The sequence below is a fragment of the Salvelinus alpinus genome, chromosome 35, assembly GCF_045679555.1.
Source record: "Salvelinus alpinus chromosome 35, SLU_Salpinus.1, whole genome shotgun sequence".
NCBI classification, from domain to species: Eukaryota; Metazoa; Chordata; class Actinopteri; order Salmoniformes; family Salmonidae; genus Salvelinus; species Salvelinus alpinus.
Window position 1 is genome coordinate 1,404,622 of NC_092120.1, and position 24,789 is coordinate 1,429,410.

Sequence of the window (24,789 nt, forward strand, 5' to 3'; positions counted from 1 at the left end):
CAAGGAAGAAGAACCATTCTTGGAGACAGACGATAGAGACCAAGGAAGATGAACCATTCTAGAAGACAGACGATAGAGACCAAGGAAGAAGATCCATTCTAGGAGACAGACGATAGAGACCAAGGAAGAATAACCATTCTAGGAGACGGACGATAGAGACCAAGGAAGAAGATCCATTCTAGAAGACAGACGATAGAGACCAAGGAAGAAGAACCATTCTAGGAGATGGACGATAGAGACCAAGTAAGAAGATCCATTCTAGGAGACGGACGATAGAGACCAAGGAAGAAGAACCATTCTTGGAAACAGACGATAGAGACCAAGGAAGAATAACCATTCTAGGAAACAGACGATAGAGACCAAGGAAGAAGAACCATTCTAGGAAACAGACGATAGAGACCAAGGAAGAAGAACCATTCTTGGAAACAGACGATAGAGAGACCAAGGAAGAGAAGGGCATTTTCTTAAAGCGTGGACGTACTTCAAAGCCAGGCATGCCTAACCTGTGTTGCACAGTGAGAGAGAGAGTGTGGCTTTAGCTCTGGTGGTGGCTGACGATGGCTGCTCTGGCTAGATGAAAGGTGGCATTCCCACCCACCTCCTCTCTCAACGGAGGATAGTTAGTGTTGTTTGACGCCTCCCGCTCCTGCCACACGCCACCACTGCTCAGGAGAGGGTAAGGAGGGAGGGGATTAAGGGAGGAGGGGAAGGGGGGAGTAGAGGGGAGGATGAGGGGGCACAGCCTAAGGCAACCCAAAATGTTACGCAACAACCCCCCTCTGTCTCCTCCTCCTACACTCTCTGATCTTCAGCTGTCAGATGTGAAGGCTGCAGTGAAAGGAGTAACCACTAGGGGGCCACACCCATGGGGTACACTGACTACACTGACTACAGATGCTGAGTTAACTCAACCTCTAGCCCGACCCCCTATGCCCCTCGCACTCTCACATCTGTGAAGCATAAACAACTGATGAAGTGACTCACGCTTTTGATGTCTACATCTGTGTCTGTGTTACGCTTCTGATGTCTCATTCAAAAAGCTACGATAGGATAGGACGGTGAATGGATTCGGAGGATATGGAGGGTAAGCTGCAAGGCAGTGGTTGTCATGGCGACGGTGGCTCACCGTACACCAGCAGCGTGTAGTGGTCAGCGGCACGGCCGTAGTTGTTCTGCGCCTGACACAGGTAGGTCCCGTTGTGTGATTGGCTGAGACGGGACACCTGGAGGGTGGGGCCAGAGATCTCCGCCCTCTCAGGTAAGGTGTCATTAATCTTAGTCCACTGGACATCCCTAGGCCTGCAGAGAGAGAAAGAAGGGAGGGAGAGGAGGGAGGGAGAGTGAGGGAAAGAATAGAGTGAAAGAGAGAAAGAAGAGGGAGTGGAAAGTGTAAGAGAATTAGATAGAGTGGGGGAGAAATGAGGGGAGCAAGAGGGGTTAGGGAGTAGAAAGAGAGAAAAGATTAGGACAAAATAAGACAGGTGGAGGGAGGTTATGGGAAATAAAAGGCGAGGAGGGAGTGAGAGAGATTTTAAATTAGACCAAGGGAGAGGAAGACAGCATGACAGAAAATAATTGGGGAGATTTATGGACAGAGAGAAAGAAGGAGAGGAGAGGGAGCAAAGAAAGATTTTGTGTCAGATGGAGAGAGGGAAAGTGGGACATGGGAGGAGAGAGCCAGGAAAGGAGATAGACAGAGATTTATGGGGGAGAGATGAGAGAGGGAGAGGCAGAGTAAGACAGGAGGATGGAGAGAAAGAGGAGACATGAAAGACAAAGAAAAGTGAGACAGAAGGCGACTGAGACTAAAGATTATTGGATTACATGAAACAACGAACACACACAGACACACCACACATTCTCACACAAAGCCCTGTGTGTGTGTGCATACTCCGTGCTGTGCTGGCTGTCCCTCTCATTCCACCCTGGCCAGATTACAATCCCAGCTCATCTACACCCTAATCCCTCAGGAAGCATCTAATTAAACCCCCCCTGCTCATCCACACACACACACACACACACACACACACACACACACACACACACACACACACACACACACACACACACACACACACACACACACACACACACACACACACACACTTTAATAAACACACCCCTCCAACAAAGACAGGCAGTGTAATGAATTGGTGATTAACGGTTAACAGGAAGTTTGTCCGGGGCCTGAGAGTGACGGGGGTACCGGGGGTATAAAGGAGAGTGTGGTGAGGTCCCTCCAGCATGAGATGAGGCAGGGGCAGTCCAGTGGATCGACCACCACAGCCACATCTCTCATGTCACTGTCCCCAGCCGGCTGTTACTGATCCTCACTGTGCCACACATACTGGCTCCTCAGCCTGGCTTTATTGTGGGGCTTTACTATGGCTTTACTCACCACACACACAAATAAACACACACACACACGAGCACATACACACACAAAGCAGTTTTTATAGAGCTTAATGAAGAGGCTTCAGTTGCCTCAGAAACACACACGCACAACAAACACATCACAGTGTCTAACAGGGGGCTTGTTACAGCCTCCTCAGACACTTTATCCAGAGAATGCCTCAACTCCTCCGAATACTCCAAACAGCTGTAGTGTGAGCACAGCATACAGCAAACGCACAAACCAATCAAACAATCTCATAAATGTGTGTACATACAACACACACACACATACACACTCACAGTGGGTTGCCAGTGATGGAGCAGGTGAGGCTGAGAGAGTCTCCCTCTCGGAGGATTCCAGGGGGAGGGATGATCCTCACTGTGGGGGCAACTGGGGAGAGAGGAGGGAGGAATGGTTACCATGGTAACCAATCAAGAGTGACAGTTGGCGGTTCTGTTATCATAACAACCCTCAGGGTGAAACAGCTGCTGCTTTGTTAATGGCTGTGGTGAACAGACACATCTGAGGAAGTATTCATACGTGTTGCTGTGATAGCCAAGCAGGGCCATTTAAGCAGCAACAGTTTGGCAGTGACACTCATTATGCATATCTAAAGGGCAGAAAAGGCTGATCAAACTCAGAAATGGTGAGTTGATAAGTAATTTATAACAGAAGGGTTGACCACTCCAGACCCCAAATACAAATGAGTCGTGACCATCAGAAATGAGGTGATACAGCTTCAGTGTGTTGCCATGGTAACACTCGGTGGCTGACCAGTCACTCACAGTAGACGTCGAGGCGGTAGTGGCGGACCCTCTTCTGCCCCCCCAGGGCGGGGTGGGATGCCTCACAGCTGACCGCTGCCCCGTTGTCTCTCCTCTCCACAGGGAGACGGATGGTGCTGGACACACTCACTGTCTTCCCATTTTCCTGCTGGGACACCACACCTAGAGAAGGGAGGGAGGGAGCATATCAGACAGAGGACGAGGAGGGAAGGAAAAGGCGCTGGTGAAAGAAGAAAGAGAGAAGGGAGAAGGACACATGGAGAGAGTGAGACAGGCATGATAGATGAAAAGGAGAAGAGGAGAGAGGGATCTGGACAGGCTCAGACATAAAAGGAAGATAAAGAGAGCGTGAGATGCGATTAAAAATATTTTAAAAGACTTCAAATGAGGCAGCGGAAGATGAGGAGGAGGAAGAGAAGGGATGGTGGTGTCCAAAACGGAGGCCTCGCGGTCACGTAATATGAGTCTGTGAAAATATGACAATAACTAACAGCATGCTGAGTTTTCAATTATTTCAGCTGAGTGAACTGAAGCAGGCCCAATTGAAGCGTGAGATGAGGGCAGGGAGATACTGTCTTAATTACTGAGACATTCTATCTGTCAGGATCTGGAGCCTAACCTTTAATGTCACACTGTATTTCACTCAGGGCAGGGCCCGCTCCACAGCACTACAGAGCAGAACAGAAAACAGGTCTGCTGTAGGCCCCACGCATCAGCCCACGCCGCTTCCTACGTAACCTTGTCACATCAGGGGACAGACATCTTTGTGAACACGGCATGAAAGGAGGAGACAGAGAGAGAGAAGAGGAGGAGAGGAAGACGGGGTGAAGAGAAGAGGAGTGAGGGAAAGGACAGAGTGCTGAGTTAGAGATTAAGATAGAGAGACGGGATGGGAGTGAGAGACACAAAAGAAAGAGGGAAAAAAGAGAGAGGTGGAGGGTATAACAGGACAGACAGAGGGTAAACAGTGGGACAGACAAACAGACAGAAAGAGATGGACAGAAGGGCAGATAAAATGGTAAACAGAGTGATAGCTGGATGGAAGTCTTATCAGATGGGGAATAAAGAGGGAGGTAGATAGAAGGCTGGACAGAAAAGGAGAGAGTATGATGGAGTTTGAGAAAGATAGATGGATAGACTGACACATGGACAGGCAGGTGGATAGATAGGGAACGCAGGAAGTGAACAGAGAGAGAGGCAGAGAGAGAGGTATGACTGAACAAAGACAGACAGAGTCAGACAGACAGATACTGATAGATAGAATGACAGAGTCAGACAGACAGATACTGATAGATAGAATGACAGAGTCAGACAGACAGATACTGATAGATAGAATGACAGAGTCAGACAGACAGATACTGATAGATAGAATGACAGAGTCAGACAGACAGATACTGATAGATAGAATGACAGAGTCAGACAGACAGATACTGATAGATAGAATGACAGAGTCAGACAGACAGATACTGATAGATAGAATGACAGAGTCAGACAGACAGATACTGATAGATAGAATGACAGAGTCAGACAGACAGATACTGATAGATAGAATGACAGAGCGACATAGTGATAGATCGTCAAAGGATGGACAGACCTGGTATCTCCCGGCGGTCCCTGATCCAGCGCAGCGTGGCGGGGGGCTTGCTGCGAGGCGACAGGCAGGTGAGCTCCACCTCGCCCCCCTCCACTGCCTCCTGCCTCACCTCCACCGTGGGGGTGTCGGGAGGGACGGACACGGACAGCGTGGCCACTTGGTGGTGGGTGTCGTCAGTGTAGAGCTGGCAGAAGTAGCCGCCCTCGTCTGTCACGCTCACGTTGGTGAGGGTGATGCGCACCAGGCGGGGAGTGAAGAGAACCATCTGGAAACGGTCGTCCTTCAACGCTGGGGAGGGAAGGAGGGAGACAGACAGTATCGGGGGGGTCAAGACACAATAGGAAAACCACAATTGGAGATAAACACATAAATATATGGAAAGAAAAGCAAGGCCAAAAGAAAAGAGGAGCGGGGGAGTAACAAGGAGGAGAGTGAATAGAGGAATTGAAAGGGGGATAGCGAAGGACAAGAAGAATTAAACATAGTTAATCCAACAATCCACTGTGACCTCCTGACCAAGGCCATAGTATCATAGCAACCACAGAGGCAGTGAGAAGAGAGAGAACCTAGAGAACGGACATAGGAGAGCAAAACTATGTTTCTTTCGTTGTCAGAGAAAGGGAAACATCTATTGTGAGAAAATCATGATAACAAATAATGCTAATAACCGTCAGAGTGTGACAGGGACTCGATGGTCATTGTCTCATAAACCTCCCCAACCCACTTTGTATCGACTGACTGCACAACCTCTCTCTTTCCTCTCTACCGCCTGCTCTTCCTCCCTCTCTACCGCCCTCTCTTCCTCCCTCTCTTTCCTCTCTTCCTCCCTCTCTTTCCTCTCTTCCTCCCTCTCTTTCCTCTCTTCCCCCTCTCTTCCTCCCTCTCTTTCCTCTCTTCCTCCCTCTCTACCTCCCTCTCTTCCTCCCTCTCTTTTCTCTCTTCCCCCTCTCTTCCTCCCTCTCTACCTCCCTCTCTTCCTCCCTCTCTTTTCTCTCTTCCCCCTCTCTTCCTCCCTCTCTATCTCCCTCTCTTTCCTCCCTCTCTTTTCTCTCTTCCCCCTCTCTTCCTCCCTCTCTTTCCTCTCTTCCTCCCTCTCTACCTCCCTCTCTTCCCCTCTTTCCTCTCTACCTCCCTCTCTTCCTCCCTCTCTTTCCTCTCCTCCCCCTCTCTTCCTCCCTCTCTTTTCTCTCTTCCTCCCTCTCTTTCCTCTCTACCTCCCTCTCTTTCCTCCCTGTCTTTTCTCTCTTCCCCCTCTCTTCCTCCCTCTCTTTCCTCTCTTCCTCCCTCTCTTTCCTCTCCTCCCCATCTCTTCCTCCCTCTCTTTCATCTCTACCGCCCGCTCTTCCTCCCTCTCTTTCCTCTCTTTTATTTTATTTATTTTTTATTTTACCGTTATTTTACCAGGTAAGTTGACTGAGAACACGTTCTCATTTGCAGCAACGACCTGGGGAATAGTTACAGGGGAGAGGAGGGGGATGAATGAGCCAATTGCAAACTGGGGATTATTAGGTGACCGTGATGGTTGAGGGCCAGATTGGGAATTTAGCCAGGACACCGGGGTTAACACCCCTACTCTTACGATAAGTGCCATGGGATCTTTAATGACCTCAGAGAGTCAGGACACCCGTTTAACGTCCCATCCGAAAGACGGCACCCTACACAGAGCAGTGTCCCCAATCACTGCCCTGGGGCATTGGGATCTTTGTTCTCTTCCTCCCTCTCTACCTCTCTTCCTTCCCCTCTTTCCTCTCTTCCTCCCTCTCTACCGCCCGCTCTTCCTCCCTCTCTTTCCTCTCTTTCCTCTCTTCCTTCCCCTCCTTCCTCTCTTCATCCCTCTCTTTCCCCTCTTTCCTCTCTTCCTCCCTCTCTTTCCTCTCCTCCCCCTCTCTTCCTCCCTCTCTTTCCTCTCTACCGCCCGCTCTTCCTCCCTCTCTTTCCTCTCCTCCCCCCTCTCTTTCATCTCTACCGCCCGCTCTTCCTCCCTCTCTTTCCTCTCTTCCTCCCTCTCTTTCCTCTATTTCCTCTCTTCCTCCCGCTCTTCCTCCCTCCCTCTCTTTCCCCTCTTTCCTCTCTTCCCCTCTTTCCTCTCTACCTCCCTCTCTTCCTCCCTCTCTTTCCTCTCCTCCCCCCTCTCTTTCCTCTCTACCGCCCGCTCTTCCTCCCTCTCTTTCCTCTCCTCCCCCTCTTTTCCTCCCTCTCTTTCCTCTCTTCCTCCCTCTCTTTTCTCTCTTCCCCCTCTCTTCCTCCCTCTCTTTCCTCTCTTCCTCCCTCTCCTTTCCCTCTTCCCCCTCTCTTCCTCCCTCTCTTTCCTCTCTTCCTCCCTCTCTTTCCTCTCTTCCTCCCTCTTTCCTCTCTACCTCCCTCTTCCTCCCTCTCTTTCCTCTCTTCCTCCCTCTCTTTCCTCCCTCTCTTTTCTCTCTTCCCCCTCTCTTCCTCCCTTTCTTTCCTCTCTACCTCCCTCTCTTCCTCCCTCTCTTTTCTCTCTTCCCCCTCTCTTCCTCCCTCTCTTTCCTCTCTACCTCCCTCTCTTTCCTCCCTCTCTTTTCTCTCTTCCCCCTCTCTTCCCTCTCTACCTCCCTCTCTTTCTTCTCTACCTCCCTCTCTACCTCTCTCTCTTTCCTCTCTACCTCTCTCTCCTCTCTTTGTATTACTCCCTTTCTCCCTGCTCTTTTGTGTTTGCTTCTGCAGAGGGAGAATTCCTTTTCTCTTCCCTGGTGTAATCACCATTTCACACCATCATTCATTATATCAGAGGTTTAGTGTGTGTGTTGTGTGTCTGTGTGAAACACAGAGGAATATATTGTAGACAGAGAGAAAAACAGTCTACATTTGCCTTAGAATACTATTTCACAAAGCTCCCTGAATGTGAGAGTGATTCCCGACAGAAAAACACATTTTTTTCCCACTTTCACTAAATGGCAACTAAATGTCACAGCTTTGTTCAAGTCCTATTTCACCTTTTGTCCCAGCTCATTTGCATGCCAGGAAGTCAGAGCTAGAGGAGATAGATGGGATCCACAGGCAGTCAGAGCTAGATGAGATAGATGGGAGTCCTCTTGAACAGGTCTATTACTGTTCCTATAGTTTGTTTCTATGCTGGACAGCCTAATAAAAGACCTTGTGTGTGTCCATAACGGCACCTGATTCCCTATATAGTGCACTACTATTGACTAGATCTCTATGGGGACCAGATCCCCTGGTTTAACGTAGTGGACTATAAAGGGAATAGTGTGCCATCTGAGACACAGGCTTCATCAGAGCCCATTGGTTTAGTGCTGTAGCTGGACAGCTCATTCCCTTTACCTAACAGTGCAGGACCTTTCTACAGTTATAGAGGGGAATGGTTCAGCACGGAAGGCTGCCAAACATGGGTTACCCTGCTCCCTGCACTAATGGTAGTGGGTAGCATTGGAATCGCCCTGCAGTGTGTGTGTGTGTGTGTGTGTGTGTGTGTGTGTGTGCGTCTGTGTGTGTGTGTGTGTGTGTGTGTGTGTGTGTGTGTGTGTGTGTGTGTGTGTGTGTGTGTGTGTGTGTGTGTGCATCTGTGTGTGTGTGGGTGAGAGTGGAGAGCGAGAGAGCGGTAAACTCATACCCTACAATACCTAACCTCTCTCTCCCCCCTTCTCTCTCTGACTCTGTCATATTAAGGTCCATCATGCTTTCAGATGGAAAAAAGGTTCTCCTCCCCGGGGAGCAAGCGGCACTAAATACTTAATAGTGTGAACCGGTAGTCCTGATCTGACAGAGAGGGCTAGTTGGACGGAAGGCTTCAATATACTGCTTTCATCTGGCAGAAGAGGTCTGATCCATGTTGTTATTGCGTAATGAGGTAGGGAGGGGAGTATGAATGAAGTCCTAGAATGTACTCCTCCATAATGAAATGAGACCTTGTTAAAACTAAACAGGCCAGCTAATGGGTTCAATAGGTTGACCTAAACAGGCCAGCTAATGGGTTCAATAGGTTGACCTAAACAGGCCAGCTAATGGGTTCAATAGGTTGACCTAAACAGGCCAGCTAATGGGTTCAATAGGTTGACCTAAACAGGCCAGCTAATGGGTTCAATAGGTTGACCTAAACAGGCCAGCTAATGGGTTCAATAGGTTGACCTAAACAGGCCAGCTAATGGGTTCAATAGGTTGACCTAAACAGGCCAGCTAATGGGTTCAATAGGTTGACCTCCCTCATAACCACATTGATCTGGTGGCTTCTTGGGGCTGACTGGTTTTTCAAACCCTGACCACAGAGATGAATGTTGAAACCTCACTGTCTCTCTTTCACACACACAAACACACACGCATAAACATACACATACTAAATACACACACACACAAACATGCATAACACACACACAGACACACACCTCGTGTGCCGTTGAAGAAGAGGGTCTGTCTGCGAGGGTTCTGGATGACCACGATGGAGCCGTCATAGTTCTGCAGACGACAGGAGATCTGGGCCGTGCCTCCCTCCAACACTGTCACATTCTCAGCCTGCACCGCCTGGCAACGCGCTAGAGAGAGAGACACATTTAGTTTCAACCTCACTTCAATACAAACCACAACATTCACAGAAAAGCAAGTAAACAACTATTGATTCTGCTCCATTGACAGTCTGTATACATAGACGTGAGATACATTCATTATATTGTGGTGTAGTCATGACTCATGAATACTAGTGTGCTTTTTGAAGGATAGTAGCGGCAGAGTCATATAACATGGCTCTGAGTAGCATTAGGAGTGGGAGAGATGTAGAAAAACAGATAGAAACAGAGAGAAACAGGGAGAGAGGGAGAGAGGGAGAGAGAGAGAGAGAGAGAGAGAGAGAGAGAGAGGGAGAGGGAGAGGGAGAGAGAGAGAGAGAGAGAGAGAGAGAGAGAGCGAGAGAGAGAGCGAGAGAGAGAGCGAGAGAGAGAGCGAGAGAGAGAGAGAGAGAGAGAGAGAGAGAGAGAGAGAGAGAGAGCGAGAGAGAGAGCGAGAGAGAGAGAGAGAGAGAGAGCGAGAGAGAGAGAGAGAGAGAGAGAGAGAGCGAGAGAGAGAGCGAGAGAGAGAGCGAGAGAGAGAGCGAGAGAGAGAGCGAGAGCGAGAGCGAGAGCGAGAGCGAGAGCGAGAGCGAGAGCGAGAGCGAGAGCGAGAGCGAGAGCGAGAGCGAGAGCGAGAGCGAGAGCGAGAGCGAGAGCGAGAGAGAGAGAGAGAGAAACAAATGCTGTTATTAATTGACATGGACACAGGCAGGGAGAGCGGTAAATGAGCTTGGTGGTTGGACTGTTTTCATGATTATCATTAGCAGCCATTAGCCTAACACAGTCCTAATAGAGAGAGACTGACATACTGTAGCAACACAACCCACACACTGGACTGTGGGTTCCTCATTAGAGGCAGATGGGAACCATACAAGCTAAGTGGCCAACAGCAGTAGTACACACACAGAGACATCTCTTTCTCCTACATACATTTTCTCTACCCTTCTCTCTCAGCTCACACACGTATGCATCCCTTCACACTGGTTGTGTGGTTGTGCGTGGTTGTGGTCGGTGTCGTGTCTGCGTTTGTGTTTGTGTTTGTGGTTGTGTGTGGTTGTGGTTGTGTGTGTGGTTGTGCATGGTTGTATTTGTGGTTGTGCATGGTTGTGTTTGTGGTTGTGCATGGTTGTGTTTGTGTTTGTGGTTGTGCATGGTTGTGGTTGTGGTTGTGTGTTTCACACTAACAGCCCAGAAGGAGGGCTTAAAGGACAACATTGATATTGAAACTGGGTGATGGAGAAGGCACTACAGCAAGTCAATACAGAGACATGCCTACATTATACAACCCTGTGAAAAGTATTCTAGAAGGCTGTGGGCATGGAGTGGGACAGTCAGATGGGGGCTGACAGTCACGAGTTGCTGAGTTAACTACTTTGGGAATTACAATATCTGCACTCTAGTGAACCTGTGTGTGTGTGTGCGTGCGTGCGTGCGTGTGTGTATGTGAGCGAGAGGGAGGGGAGTAACCATATAGAAAACCAGACTCATGATTAGATCTTCAATCTTATCCTTTATCAGAGAGAGAGACAGACAGAGAGAGAGAGAGACAGAGAGAGAGAGAGAGAGAAAGAGAGAGAAAGAGAGAGAAAGAGAGAGAGAGAGAGAGAGAGAGAGAGAGAGAGAGAGAGAGAGAGAGAGAGAGAGAGAGAGAGAGAGAGAGAGAGAGAGAGAGAGAGAGAGAGAGAGAGAGAGAGAGAGAGAGAGAGAGAGAGAGAGAGAGAGAGAGAGAGAGAGAGAGAGAGAGAGAGAGAGAGAAATAAAGAGGACATCCCAAAAACTCCTGGACAATTATCACTAATTGGAGTCATTATTATTCCCCATTCTCTACATCAATATTGTGATTCATATCACGGCCATCAGCGTTCACCACCTCCATCCCAATTATTTAGGCTACTTAATGACTGGTATTACTCATCACCCTGGCAACCGGCAACATGGCCACCATTGTTTTAATGGCACTAATTGTACTAGCAGCACCATACATCAAGCAGAGGCTCGGCCCGGGAAGTCATTGTGAGTTATTCATATCAAAACCCATAGAACAGCACATACAAATCCAGGCAGAAAAGAGTGGTGGGATGTTTGAGGCCGAGGCTAGAAAATAGGACTAATTAGAGTCCATTACTTCCACTTCCTCCACCAGCTGTCACCTCTTCAATGGAGATTAGGCCGAGCTACCCGCCGATGCTGCTGGTGTAGAGACAGACAGACCAGGCAGGCCTGCGCTGTGCATGACACATCCACCACCACGCACCTGGCTGCCAAGCCAACGGGAACAGGCGAGGGTGGCGGGAGACAGGGACAGAACAGTCAAACCAGGAAATGCATGGAGGAGCAGAGGGGGGGTCCGGTATAATAACACCACAGCTGGGAGAGAGATATGGGATGACGCAGGTCCCCTCAGCATGGCCCCATGGTGGCCCTGCCACTTTAACTGTAGTTTTTATAGTCATCCATTCACTGTAGGCCAGGGGCTTGTGAATACCAATAGGCAGGGCTAGACTTCTATACAGTAGTATGACTACAGAAGAGAAAAGACCCACCGTGGCAGAAGTATTAATCCTGACCCCATTCAAATCAGAGTCATAATAAAATACTCCACATGCACAGAATTAGATTGAGAGAGAATGTAAGGCGATCGATACCAAAGCGGTGTACTGACAGTATGAAAAACAGATAAATAAAACAATATATTATTTTCAGTTCCCCTTTTGGCCAAGTGGGGGCAGTGTTTCATCGCAGTGAAAGGCAGCTATCAGAGCTCCCCTCCACTCTCCCCACGGCCCTGAAAACGTGCATTTATTTATGCCAACTACACAGCACTCAGACAGCCAATAATTTCAAAATGCATAAACAAATAAATAAATAATACATATAGGTATAAATAAACAAGGGCGTATCCGGGGTGTCCTAAATGGTTCCCACGGTGAAGCTGAGTTATAAGGAGGGTTAGAGGAGGGTGGGAGTTGGGAGCACAGCCAGGTGTATGAAGACAGAGGGGTCTCAGTAAATCCTAGAATGGCTCAGCGTGTAGCTTACTGTAGGATTAGTGGACTGAGTTATCGCCATGGAGACTTCAAGACACACACACACACACACACACACACACACACACACACACACACACACACACACACACACACACCCTGCAGGTCAATAACAAGACAGGAGAGACAGGCTGGCAGGCAGCCAGAGGGACTTCACAAGAGGTTAATTCTAGATAGGCTACAGAACAAGTCAAGAAGACAGCTGTCTTTCCCATTGAAAGTGAATGTTTTTTTTAACCAGTTAATTGGATTGACAACACATTCTCATTTAACAACATGGACCAAGGGAAGAGTTGCATTGTAGAATAGAGGATTGGAAAGGAGATGGGATGAGTCACTTAGAAACATGTGTGTTGATTGAGGTTCTATGGAGATAGACCTAAACACACACACACACACACACACACACACACACACACACACACACACACACACACACACCGTAGAAGCCAACTCTTCTTTCACTCTCCCACCACCGACTGGAACATATTCATTCCACACTACACTATTCCTATGTTGTGTCTGTGTGTGTGTGTGGTTAGCTGCATACGCAAATTAATTTTTCTGTGTTAAGCTTGTCAGAGAGCGTTTGCTTCAGGTAAACCAGTGAGTTGTGAGGCTGTGCTGCCTCTGCATCAGTCAGAGAGCGTTTGCTTCAGGTAAACCAGTGAGTTGTGAGGCTGTGCTGCCTCTGCATCAGTCAGAGAGCGTCTGCTTCAGGTAAACCAGTGAGTTGTGAGGCTGTGCTGCCTCTGCATCAGTCAGAGAGCGTCTGCATCAGGTAAACCAGTGAGTTGTGAGGCTGTGCTGCCTCTGCATCAGTCAGAGAGCGTTTGCTTCAGGTAAACCAGTGAGTTGTGAGGCTGTGCTGCCTCTGCATCAGTCAGAGAGCGTTTGCTTCAGGTAAACCAGTGAGTTGTGAGGCTGTGCTGCCTCTGCATCAGTCAGAGAGCGTTTGCTTCAGGTAAACCAGTGAGTTGTGAGGCTGTGCTGCCTCTGCATCAGTCAGAGAGCGTCTGCTTCAGGTAAACCAGTGAGTTGTGAGGCTGTGCTGCCTCTGCATCAGTCAGAGAGCGTTATCAGTCAGAGAGCGTTTGCTTCAGGTAAACCAGTGAGTTGTGAGGCTGTGCTGCCTCTGCATCAGTCAGAGAGCGTCTGCTTCAGGTAAACCAGTGAGTTGTGAGGCTGTGCTGCCTCTGCATCAGTCAGAGAGCGTCTGCTTCAGGTAAACCAGTGAGTTGTGAGGCTGTGCTGCCTCTGCATCAGTCAGAGAGCGTTTGCTTCAGGTAAACCAGTGAGTTGTGAGGCTGTGCTGCCTCTGCATCAGTCAGAGAGCGTCTGCTTCAGGTAAACCAGTGAGTTGTGAGGCTGTGCTGCCTCTGCATCAGTCAGAGAGCGTCTGCTTCAGGTAAACCAGTGAGTTGTGAGGCTGTGCTGCCTCTGCATCAGTCAAACAGCTGACAGAATAAGATTATTTTCCCTCCTCTCCTCCCTCTTCTCTCTCTGGTCTAAAATTATCACTCCACCTCTCCCAGGATTCTAACACTGCCAATCAACTCCACAAAAAAGCCTCAACTATAAATAATACATAATCCTTTACAATCTAGTTTATTCTCGCTCTCTCGCCCCCCCCCTCCAAGTCCCTAATCAAAAGTGGAATAAACAACATTTCGTTTTTTTGGAGCTCATAATTTTCCCCTGCTGTATTCTAATCTCCTCTAATCTCATTACCTCCCTCTTTCCCTCACCTTCTCCCTGTACTACTCCCCCACGCTCCTTCTATACCTTCATCTCTCATTCCTCCTCTCTTCTTCTCTGTGCATATTCAATCTCTTTTACTTGCGTCCCTCTATCCATGTCTCTCTTCCTTCATCTAGCCTCTAATCTTGCGATACTTTCCTTCCATTCTGCAAGACTCCCGCTCTCTGTTTGCCTCTCTCTCTCTGACTCAGTGGGTATCTCTCATTCCCACATGGTTCTATCTCCACACTCTCCATCACTAAATGTGATTTGTTCTGCAGCTCAAGTCTGCAGTATAATCATCCTGTTTTGTTCAGGACAGGGAGAAAGGGAGAGGGATTGAGAGAGAGGACATGAAGACAAACATGAAATTGGAAGAAAGATGGAATAAATGCCAGATTTTCCTCTCTCTCTCTCTCTCTCTCTCTCTCTCTCTCTCTCTCTCTCTCTCTCTCTCTCTCTCTCTCTCTCTCTCTCTCTCTCTCTCTCTCTCTCTCTCTCTCTCTCTCTCTCTCTCTCTCTCTCTCTCTCTCTCTCTCTCTCTCTCTCTCTCTCTCTCTCTCTCTCTCTCTCTCTCTCTCTCTCTCTCTCTCTCTCTCTCTCTCTCTCTCTCTCGCTCTCTCTCTCTCTCTCTGCTCATCTCATCTCTCTCTCTCTACCACTCTGCTCATCTCATCTCTCTCCCTACCACTCTGCTCATCTCATCTCTCTCTCTACCACTCTGCTCATCTCATCTCTCTCTCTACCACTCTGCTCATCTCATCTCTCTCTCTACCACTCTGCTCATCTCACTCTCTCTCTACCAGTCTGCTCATCTCTCATCTCTCTCTCTACCACTCTGCTCATCTCATCTCTCTCCCTACCACTCTGCTCATCTCATCTCTCTCTCTACCACTCTGCTCATCTCATCTCTCTCTCTACCACTCTGCTCATCTCATCTCTCTCTCTACCACTCTGCTCATCTCATCTCTCTCTCTACCACTCTGCTCATCTCATCTCTCTCTCTACCACTCTGCTCATCTCATCTCTCTCTCTACCACTCTGCTCATCTCATCTCTCTCTCTACCACTCTGCTCATCTCATCTCTCTCTCTACCACTCTGCTCATCTCATCTCTCTCTCTACCACTCTGCTCATCTCATCTCTCTCCCTACCACTCTGCTCATCTCATCTCTCTCTCTACCACTCTGCTCATCTCATCTCTCTCTCTACCACTCTGCTCATCTCATCTCTCTCTCTACCACTCTGCTCATCTCATCTCTCTCTCTACCACTCTGCTCATCATCTCATCTCTCTCTCTCTACCACTCTGCTCATCTCATCTCTCTCTCTACCACTCTGCTCATCTCATCTCTCTCTACCACTCTGCTCATCTCATCTCTCTCTCTACCACTCTGCTCATCTCATCTCTCTCTCTACCACTCTGCTCATCTCATCTCTCTCTCTCTACCACTCTGCTCATCTCATCTCTCTCTCTACCACTCTGCTCATCTCATCTCTCTCTCTACCACTCTGCTCATCTCATCTCTCTCTCTACCACTCTGCTCATCTCATCTCTCTCTACCACTCTGCTCATCTCATCTCTCTCTCTACCACTCTGCTCATCTCATCTCTCTCTCTACCACTCTGCTCATCTCATCTCTCTCTCTACCACTCTGCTCATCTCATCTCTCTCTCTACCACTCTGCTCATCTCATCTCTCTCTCTACCACTCTGCTCATCTCATCTCTCTCTCTACCACTCTGCTCATCTCATCTCTCTCTCTACCACTCTGCTCATCTCATCTCTCTCTCTACCACTCTGCTCATCTCATCTCTCTCTCTACCACTCTGCTCATCTCATCTCTCTCTCTACCACTCTGCTCATCTCATCTCTCTCTCTACCACTCTGCTCATCTCATCTCTCTCTCTACCACTCTGCTGCTCATCTCATCTCTCTCTCTACCACTCTGCTCATCTCATCTCTCTCTCTCTACCACTCTGCTCATCTCATCTCTCTCTCTCTACCACTCTGCTCATCTCATCTCTCTCTCTACCACTCTGCTCATCTCATCTCTCTCTCTCTACCACTCTGCTCATCTCATCTCTCTCTCTACCACTCTGCTGCTCATCTCATCTCTCTCTCTACCACTCTGCTCATCTCATCTCTCTCTCTACCACTCTGCTCATCTCATCTCTCTCTCTCTACCACTCTGCTCATCTCATCTCTCTCCCTACCACTCTGCTCATCTCATCTCTCTCTCTCTCTCTGCTCATCTCATCTCTCTCTCTCTACCACTCTGCTCATCTCATCTCTCTCTCTACCACTCTGCTCATCTCATCTCTCTACCACTCTGCTCATCTCATCTCTCTCTCTACCACTCTGCTCATCTCATCTCTCTCTCTACCACTCTGCTCATCTCATCTCTCTCTCTACCACTCTGCTCATCTCTCTCCCTACCACTCTGCTCATCTCATCTCTCTATCTCTCTCTAAATACCTCACACTTTCTCGCTCTCTCTATCCACTCACCTCACTCTCCTCTAACTATATTACCCCCATGTCCTTCACAACCCCTCCTCTCTCTGTTTTCCACCAGTGTGTATGCTGTCCTTTTAAACAGCTAAAGCTGGTTAGCCATGGTGTTTATGACGAGCCGTCACAGCCCAAAACTGCTCTGGCAACGACTGCCATGCACAACAAGGGCAGCTTAAGGAAAATGTACAGGCCCATTACACGTTGATACCACGCTGGAGATTCACAGCGGCCAAGAGGAGAGAGTCTTAACCCCCCTTCGCATCAATCCCTCTACCTGGCCAGTCTCCCTCCTCCTGCTCACTGCTCACCCAAAACTGCTTCATTGGCAGGAATTATATAACCCAGTCTCCTTGCCAAGGATAAAAACAAATTCTCTCTCTCTTTCCATCCCTCTTCCTCATTCTCTCGCTCTTCTACTGTCATCCATTCCCTCCCCCCCGCCATCCCATGCCACGAAATGTCCCTGTGTAGATCCAATATGCAAATTCGGCAATCCAGATTTTGATTGGCTTGGAGGAAGTGGACGCGTTGCAGCCATGGTTATTTACAGAACATCTCTGCATATTAATACGCTGCTTGAGCCCAAATAGAATGATGGGCTCAAGGATGTATTCATGGTATCCGTGGTGCTACCAGTGATCCTAATCATAGATCAAAGACAGGGGAAACACTAGCTCTCCTGCCCACAGTGGTTCCTGGTCTCTCTCCTGCCCTCCCTCCCTCCCTCCTCATCCCTTGCCTCTTTTAACTGTAATCCTCCATCCCGGTTTGTGTTTCCCCATTTCCCCAGTCCGACAGCCTGGGTGTATGCCATTCCTCTCTATGGCACTCTGCTCATACATAATGCAAATTGCAAATTCACACCTAAATCATAGAGATTTGAGAGTTCATTCATACTCTGCTTTTCTCTCAGTCCACTCTATCTTTGTATTCCTAAGTGTCTTGTCTTCAATTTCCCTCACTCTATAACTTTTCCCCACTTTCATGACATTTATTAAATCTCCCGATCTTCCCATTATCACGTGTTGGCCACAATTATCCCACTGAGAGGTGAAAGATGGAAAGATAGATAATCTAGTTTGATGTAGTGAGATGAGTCAGTGTGTGTACATATATAGGATCTTACATTTGAGCCAGTTTACTACAGCAGGAAAATCTTACAGCAACAGGAAATGTGAAATGTGCATTGCACATGCATGTGTGTGTGACTTACGCGCAAGGCAGAGAAGGAGCAGGGCACGCAGGGAGAGGGAGAGGGGAGTTGGGAGGAGGAGAGATCTCGGGCCAGGCCTCATTGTGTATTGAGCCTCAGTAGCTGTCTGATCAATGCTTCCTCTGTGACACAGGACAGAGCCGCCGTACAGCACAGCAGAGCACAGCAGAGCACAGCTAGGGCTGCAGTGACATACAACAAAGCCGGGGCTTTACCAGTACACAACACGCACGATTCTTCAGAGCTGCAGTCTTTTGATAAAATACCACCGATCTAACATCACCACAGCGTAGCTCCTGAATGTCTTACAACGTTGCTACTATCAACACACAATTAGCCAAATGGACTGCCAGCAAACAGAGCTGCACTGCTGTGTAGGACTATATAACTAAACAACAAAGCAATGATACAAACCAACAGGCTAGAACCAGTCAAACTGCGAACCAATCACCAGAATCCCAAAACCAAACAAACCAATATCTGTACTTTACATCAGCCAGACAGACACATCAGAGTGAACCATCTGAAACAAGTCATGATACTGGACATGAAACTGTTTCTGTACTCGTATCTCTCAACTCGGGGCTCCATCCCCACACATGATACTTTTGACAACACAAACATGTCATCAGCTAAATGGTCTCCCACTGTTCACTATCACACATCACCGTCTCCAACTGTGATGGTAACTGCTTTACAAATGAATACTGTCTCCCTGTGTGATATAAACACCCTACAGTATCACACATATAGCATTACTCTATAGGCTGTCTCTCTATCTATCCATCCCACTGTAGGCCTACAGTATAACGTGTATGCATGTCATCCCTCTGTATGATTATACAGGATCACAATGTCTCTCTCTGCTGCACACGGCTGCTTCCAGTCACTATGTTCAGTCCCTGTGTTGAGTCTCGTGTTCACTACCCGCTCAGTTCAGCTGCTCAGTTCAGCTGCTCAGTTCAGCTTCTGCGGTCCGTGTGGAGTTGGTTGTTGGTTCTGATTGGCAGCTCCTAATGCAGCAGTGGCGAGGGCCCGGCCCGGAGAGCGTATAGCTTACTGAGGGTGACCGGACTGCAGCAGCACACACCTCACTGAACACTATCTGATTGAGGAGAACAGCGGTGTCATCCCCAGATTGCTACAAAGTCCTCTGCCTTCTGTCTGCAATTAGCCAGTCAATGCTACCACAACCGCACCGCGTGCCCTGGCACTGTCAATGGCACTGAAGTAGCAGGGAACCTCCAAGTCCCTAACAGCAACCTCACCAGAACCTGACACCAAGGAAATTGCTCTGTGCTCTCTGTCGTTGTAGCTCGGAAAGGATATTGTCTCTCTGATCCAAACAAAGTCTATTCCGTGTTTTCTCTTCTCATCCCCCTCTCGTTGTGGTTGTTTTGTTATCTTGTCGTCTCCTCTCTCTATCCTCAGTCAGGTCAATATTGTGGGACAGTGCTTTAGTTCCTGGTTGTTTCCTCTTCCTCCTCCTCTTCCTCTCTGTCGTTCAGTATATGTTCAGTATATCCCAGAGTAGTGTCAGCTGTCTATCTGTCCGTCTGTGTCGGGTTTATATAACCCGTTCTCCTCCCACAGCCTGCCTGCTTCCACTCTCTATCAGTGTGTATAAGTGTGTGTGTTAGTCCGTGGATGCATATTTAGCATTTTAGTTATTTTGTGAAGGTTTGGGGTGTGGATGCGACAATGACTGTCTTTCAGGTCAGAGAACAGTGGCTGTGTGTCTGACCGCCCAGCAGTCCATTCAGACAGGGTATATAGTTGGGTCTGTTTAGGATGTTAGTGGCAAGGCCTTCTTCCCCTACAATCCCTCAGTTGAAACCCAGAGACAGAGAGGCAGAGAGACTGAGAGGCAGAGAGACAGGGAGTCAGAGAGACAGAGAGACAGGGAGACAGAGAGACAGAGAGACAGGGAGACAGAGAGACAGAGGGACAGGGAGACAGGGAGACAGGGAGACAGGGAGACAGAGAGACAGGGAGACAGAGAGACAGAGAGACAGAGAGACAGGGAGACAGAGAGACAGAGAGACAGGGAGACAGAGAGACAGAGAGACACAAACCTCATAGAGGTCGAATGTCCAATGGCCTGTTTTATAATCGCTGTATTAAGACAGTCCATAATGGCTGCATGTGTGTGTGTGTGTCTGTATGCGTGTTATTAGAACAGTGTGTGTGTGTGTCTGTATGCGTGTTATTAGAACAGTGTGTGTGTGTCTGTATGCGTGCTATTAGAACAGTGTGTGTGTGTCTGTATGCGTGTTATTAGAACAGTGTGTGTGTGTGTCTGTATGCGTGTTATTAGAACAGTGTGTGTGTGTGTCTGTATGCGTGTTATTAGAACAGTGTGTGTGTGTGTATGCGTGTTATTAGAACAGTGTGTGTGTGTGTCTGTATATGTGTTATTAGAACAGTGTGTGTGTGTCTGTATGCGTTTTATTAGAACAGTGTGTGTGTGTGTGTGTATGCGTGTTCTTAGAACAGTGTGTGTGTGTCTGTATGCGTGTTATTAGAACAGTGTGTGTGTGTCTGTATGCGTGTTATTAGAACAGTGTGTGTGTGTCTGTATGCGTGTTATTAGAACAGTGTGTGTGTGTGTCTGTATGCGTGTTATTAGAACAGTGTGTGTGTGTGTGTGTGTGTATGCGTGTTATTAGAACAGTGTGTGTATGTGTGTGTATGCGTGTTATTAGAACAGTGTGTGTGTGTGTCTGTATGCGTGTTCTAAGAACAGTGTGTGTGTGTGTGTGTGTATGCGTGTTATCAGAACAGTGTGTGTGTGTGTCTGTGTGTCTGTATGCGTGTTATTAGAACAGTGTGTGTGTGTCTGTATGCGTGTTATTAGAACAGTGTGTGTGTGTGTGTATGTGTGTTATTAGAACAGTGTGTGTATGTGTGTGTATGCATGTTATTAGAACAGTGTGTGTGTGTCTGTATGCGTGTTCTAAGAACAGTGTGTGTGTGTGTGTGTATGCGTGTTATCAGAACAGTGTGTGTGTGTGTGTGTGTGTTATTAGAACAGTGTGTGTCTGTATGCGTGTTATTAGAACAGTGTGTGTGTGTGTGTGTATGCGTGTTATTAGAACAGTGTGTGTGTGTGTGTGTGTGTGTGTGTGTGTGTGTGTATGCGTGTTATTAGAACAGTGTGTGTGTGTGTGTGTGTGTGTGTCTGTATGCGTGTTCTCAGAACAGTGTGTGTGTGTGTCTGTATGCGTGTTATTAGAACAGTGTGTGTGTATGTGTGTTATTAGAACAGTGTGTGTGTGTGTCTGTATGTGTGTTACTAGAACAGTGTGTGTGTGTCTGTATGTGTGTTATTAGAACAGTGTGTGTGTGTCTGTATGTGTGTTATTAGAACAGTGTGTGTGTGTGTCTGTATGCGTGTTCTCAGAACAGTGTGTGTATGTCTGTATGTGTGTTATTAGAACAGTGTGTGTGTGTGTGTCTGTATGCGTGTTCTCAGAACAGTGTGTGTATGTCTGTATGTGTGTTATTAGAACAGTGTGTGAGTGTGTGTGTGTGTGTGTGTGTTTGGTAGCATGTTCGTGTTTTCATGCATTTGTGAACCGTGGCTCCTGTTGATGTCAGTAAGTGCTTGATGAGACTGTAAATACACTCTGTTACTCCCAGTCTTTAACACAGTAATGAGACATACATGTATGCCACTAAGAAATCACAGGGTTTGCACACAGTAGGCTAGTAATTTCTACTCCATCTTTCATAACACAAATGTATATATTGCTCTACCCGGCATTCAGGGGTTAACCTTTACTGCAGTGGGCTAAGTCAGGGTCAGAGTGTTTCTTGGTAGTCCCAAACAAATTTACTTTGAAACCAAAAGTATACACCTCACACACATGGCTTCAAAGAAGACACCTGTACCATGTCAGATATAGAGTTGTATTACATTTTTGGTTTGCATCCCAATATTACACTTTATATACATCACAGAAGACTGAAATATAACAAAACCGTTTGACATAGAAACATCAGATTGTTCGGTGTCAAAAAACAACGTTTTTTCATTATGAAATTTAGAAAAATATGAATAGCATTCCACCCATGAGGCCACTAGGTCATTTGACTGCAGGGAAGTGAGACATGCCTTGCTTAAGGGCAAAACGGCATATGGTACCTTGGATTGCAAGGTGACATTTTCCTTGGCTACATCTCCACCTCTCTAACCACTAGGATACTACTGACCACCCCTAGGCCAGGTCGAGGAGGCACAGTTACTCACCACAACCAAGTCCAAAACACCCCACTGCAAAACCATTGGGGAGGAAAACATTCCACAGTGTTATGCTGTGTTGTACTAACTAAATGTGAGTCAGCTACTGCCCTCACCAGTACCTCACTGCTCTAGTCCCTGAACAGTTCAGATGAATCTCCCTCTGTCATCTGCATCTGTCACAAACCATATTCATATTCCACACAACGCTAATGTATTCAATTAGACATGCTCTCGCATTATGATACAGTCGTGTGTGTGTGTGTGTGTGTGTGTGTGTGTGTGTGTGTGTGTGTGTGTGTGTGTGTGTGTGTGGTTGTGTGTATCTACCAGTGTGCATACAAGTGTGTATGTATGTACACATGCGTGTGTGTTTTGTCGCAGTATGCGGAAGGCCAATGCTGTCCCCATCCCTCTCCCCCAGTTCCTCGTCCAAGTCAAATGTGTTATGGGCTTCATTGGCAACACAATGGAATAAGTGTTGCCAAAGCACTTAAGGGGCTTAAGTCAGCGGTGTGATGAAAATATTAAGCACTCCAACATCCTTCCACAGATCCCCGGCTGCTTAAGCACGGCGGTGAGGTCACCTCCAGCATTCAACACCGTAGATATTAAAAGAGTAAGTGCTCTCACTACCATGGATACACTACCTGTACTGAGGCAGGCAGCGCCCGTGGCGGAGTGAGCAGCATGGTGTGTGTGTGTGTGTGTGTGTGTGTGTGTGTGTGTGTGTGTGTGTGTGTGTGTGTGTGTGTGTGTGTGTGTGTGTGTGTGGTAGGGGGTTGTGGGATATCTCTGAATCAGCAGTTGGGGCCGGGTCTGGCTGAGTGTCTGATGCACCAGATCCTGTCAGTTGATCTGAGATAACATTTCTCTTCTGTGTGCGTGTGTGTGTGTGCGTGTGTGTGTGTGTGTGTGTGTGTGTGTGTGTGTGTGTGTGTGTGTGTGTGTGTGTGTGTGTGTGTGTGTGTGTGTGTGTGTGTGTGTGTGTGTGATACAGTAACTCTGTAGGAGGAAGGAGGTGTAGGGGTTTGTTGCTTGGTGCTTGGAGATGGAGCGAGAAGGAGAGCGTGAGAGAGAGGGGGAACTGTCTCTTTGTATGTGTGTGTGAGAGAGAGGGGCAACTGTCTCTTTGTATGTGTGTGTGAGAGAGAGGGGCAACTGTCTCTTTGTATGTGTGTGTGAGAGACAGGGGGAACTGTCTCTTTGTATGTGTGTGAGAGAGAGAGGGGGAACTGTCTCTTTGTATGTGTGTGTGAGAGAGAGGGGGAACTGTCTCTTTGTATGTGTGTGAGAGAGAGAGGGGCAACTGTCTCTTTGTATGTGTGTGTGAGAGAGAGGGGGAACTGTCTCTTTGTATGTGTGTGAGAGAGAGAGGGGGAACTGTCTCTTTGTATGTGTGTGTGAGAGAGAGGGGGAACTGTCTCTTTGTATGTGTGTGAGAGAGAGAGGGGGAACTGTCTCTTTGTATGTGTGTGTGAGAGAGAGGGGGAACTGTCTCTTTGTATGTGTGTGAGAGTGAGAGAGAGAGGGGGAACTGTCTCTTTGTATGTGTGTGAGAGTGAGAGAGAGAGGGGGAGCTGTCTCTTTGTATGTGTGTGAGAGAGAGAGGGGGAACTGTCTCTTTGTATGTGTGTGAGAGAGAGAGGGGGAACTGTCTCTTTGTATGTGTGAGAGAGAGAGAGGGGGAACTGTCTCTTTGTATGTGTGTGAGAGTGAGAGAGAGAGGGGGAACTGTCTCTTTGTATGTGTGAGAGTGAGAGGGGGAACTGTCTCTTTGTATGTGTGTGAGAGAGAGGGGGAACTGTCTCTTTGTATGTGTGAGAGAGAGAGGGGGAACTGTCTCTTTGTATGTGTGTGTGAGAGAGAGGGGGAACTGTCTCTTTGTATGTGTGAGAGAGAGAGAGGGGGAACTGTCTCTTTGTATGTGTGTGAGAGTGAGAGAGAGAGGGGGAACTGTCTCTTTGTATGTGTGAGAGTGAGAGGGGGAACTGTCTCTTTGTATGTGTGTGAGAGTGAGAACTGTCTCTTTGTATGTGTGTGAGAGTGAGAGGGGGAACTGTCTCTGTATGTGTGTGTGAGAGAGAGGGGGAACTGTCTCTTTGTATGTGTGTGAGAGTGAGAGGGGGAACTGTCTCTGTATGTGTGTGAGAGTGAGAGAGAGAGGGGGAACTGTCTCTTTGTATGTGTGTGAGAGTGAGAACTGTCTCTTTGTATGTGTGTGAGAGTGAGAACTGTCTCTGTATGTGTGTGTGAGAGAGAGGGGGAACTGTCTCTTTGTATGTGTGTGTGAGAGAGAGGGGGAACTGTCTCTTTGTATGTGTGTGAAAGGGAGAACTGTCTCTGTATGTGTGTGAGAGAGAGAGGGGGAACTGTCTCTTTGTATGTGTGTGAGAGAGAGAGGGGGAACTGTCTCTTTGTATGTGTGAGAGAGAGAGGGGGAACTGTCTCTGTATGTGTGAAAGAGAGAGAAGGGGAACTGTCTCTGTATGTGTGTGAGAGTGAGAGGAGGAACTGTCTCTTTGTATGTGTGTGAGAGAGAGAGGAGGAACTGTCTCTTTGTGTGTGTGTGTGTGTGTGTGTGTGTGTGTGTGTGTGTGAGCGAGAGAGAGAGAGCAAGAACAAGTGTGTGTGTGTCTATGACGTGCATGTGTGAGCATGCACATACATGAGTGTGTGTCTATGCCTCTAAGCACATACATCACATGACAGTCCCCACCTCTCCCTGTTGTTTGTCTCTC

The 24,789-nt window shown here is 47.9% G+C and overlaps 1 protein-coding gene across 5 annotated transcripts in view; it reads right to left on the reverse strand.

Moving 5' to 3' along the window:
- The window catches only part of LOC139563930 (cell adhesion molecule 4-like), a 221,779-nt gene that overhangs the window by 19,276 nt on the left and 177,714 nt on the right, over positions 1-24,789 (reverse strand). For 2 of the 5 annotated variants that reach the window (XM_071382967.1, XM_071382970.1), the window contains exons 2-6: positions 9,136-9,282; positions 4,775-5,062; positions 3,181-3,342; positions 2,695-2,785; positions 1,127-1,299 (exon numbers count right to left, since the gene is read on the reverse strand). In XM_071382967.1, the coding sequence (XP_071239068.1) occupies positions 1,127-1,299; positions 2,695-2,785; positions 3,181-3,342; positions 4,775-5,062; positions 9,136-9,282 (861 nt within the window). Of the gene's footprint in view, positions 1-1,126; positions 1,300-2,694; positions 2,786-3,180; positions 3,343-4,774; positions 5,063-9,135; positions 9,283-17,805; positions 19,413-24,789 lie in introns of those variants that run through there. The other 3 variants (XM_071382968.1, XM_071382966.1, XM_071382969.1) reach the window with 3 other exon arrangements.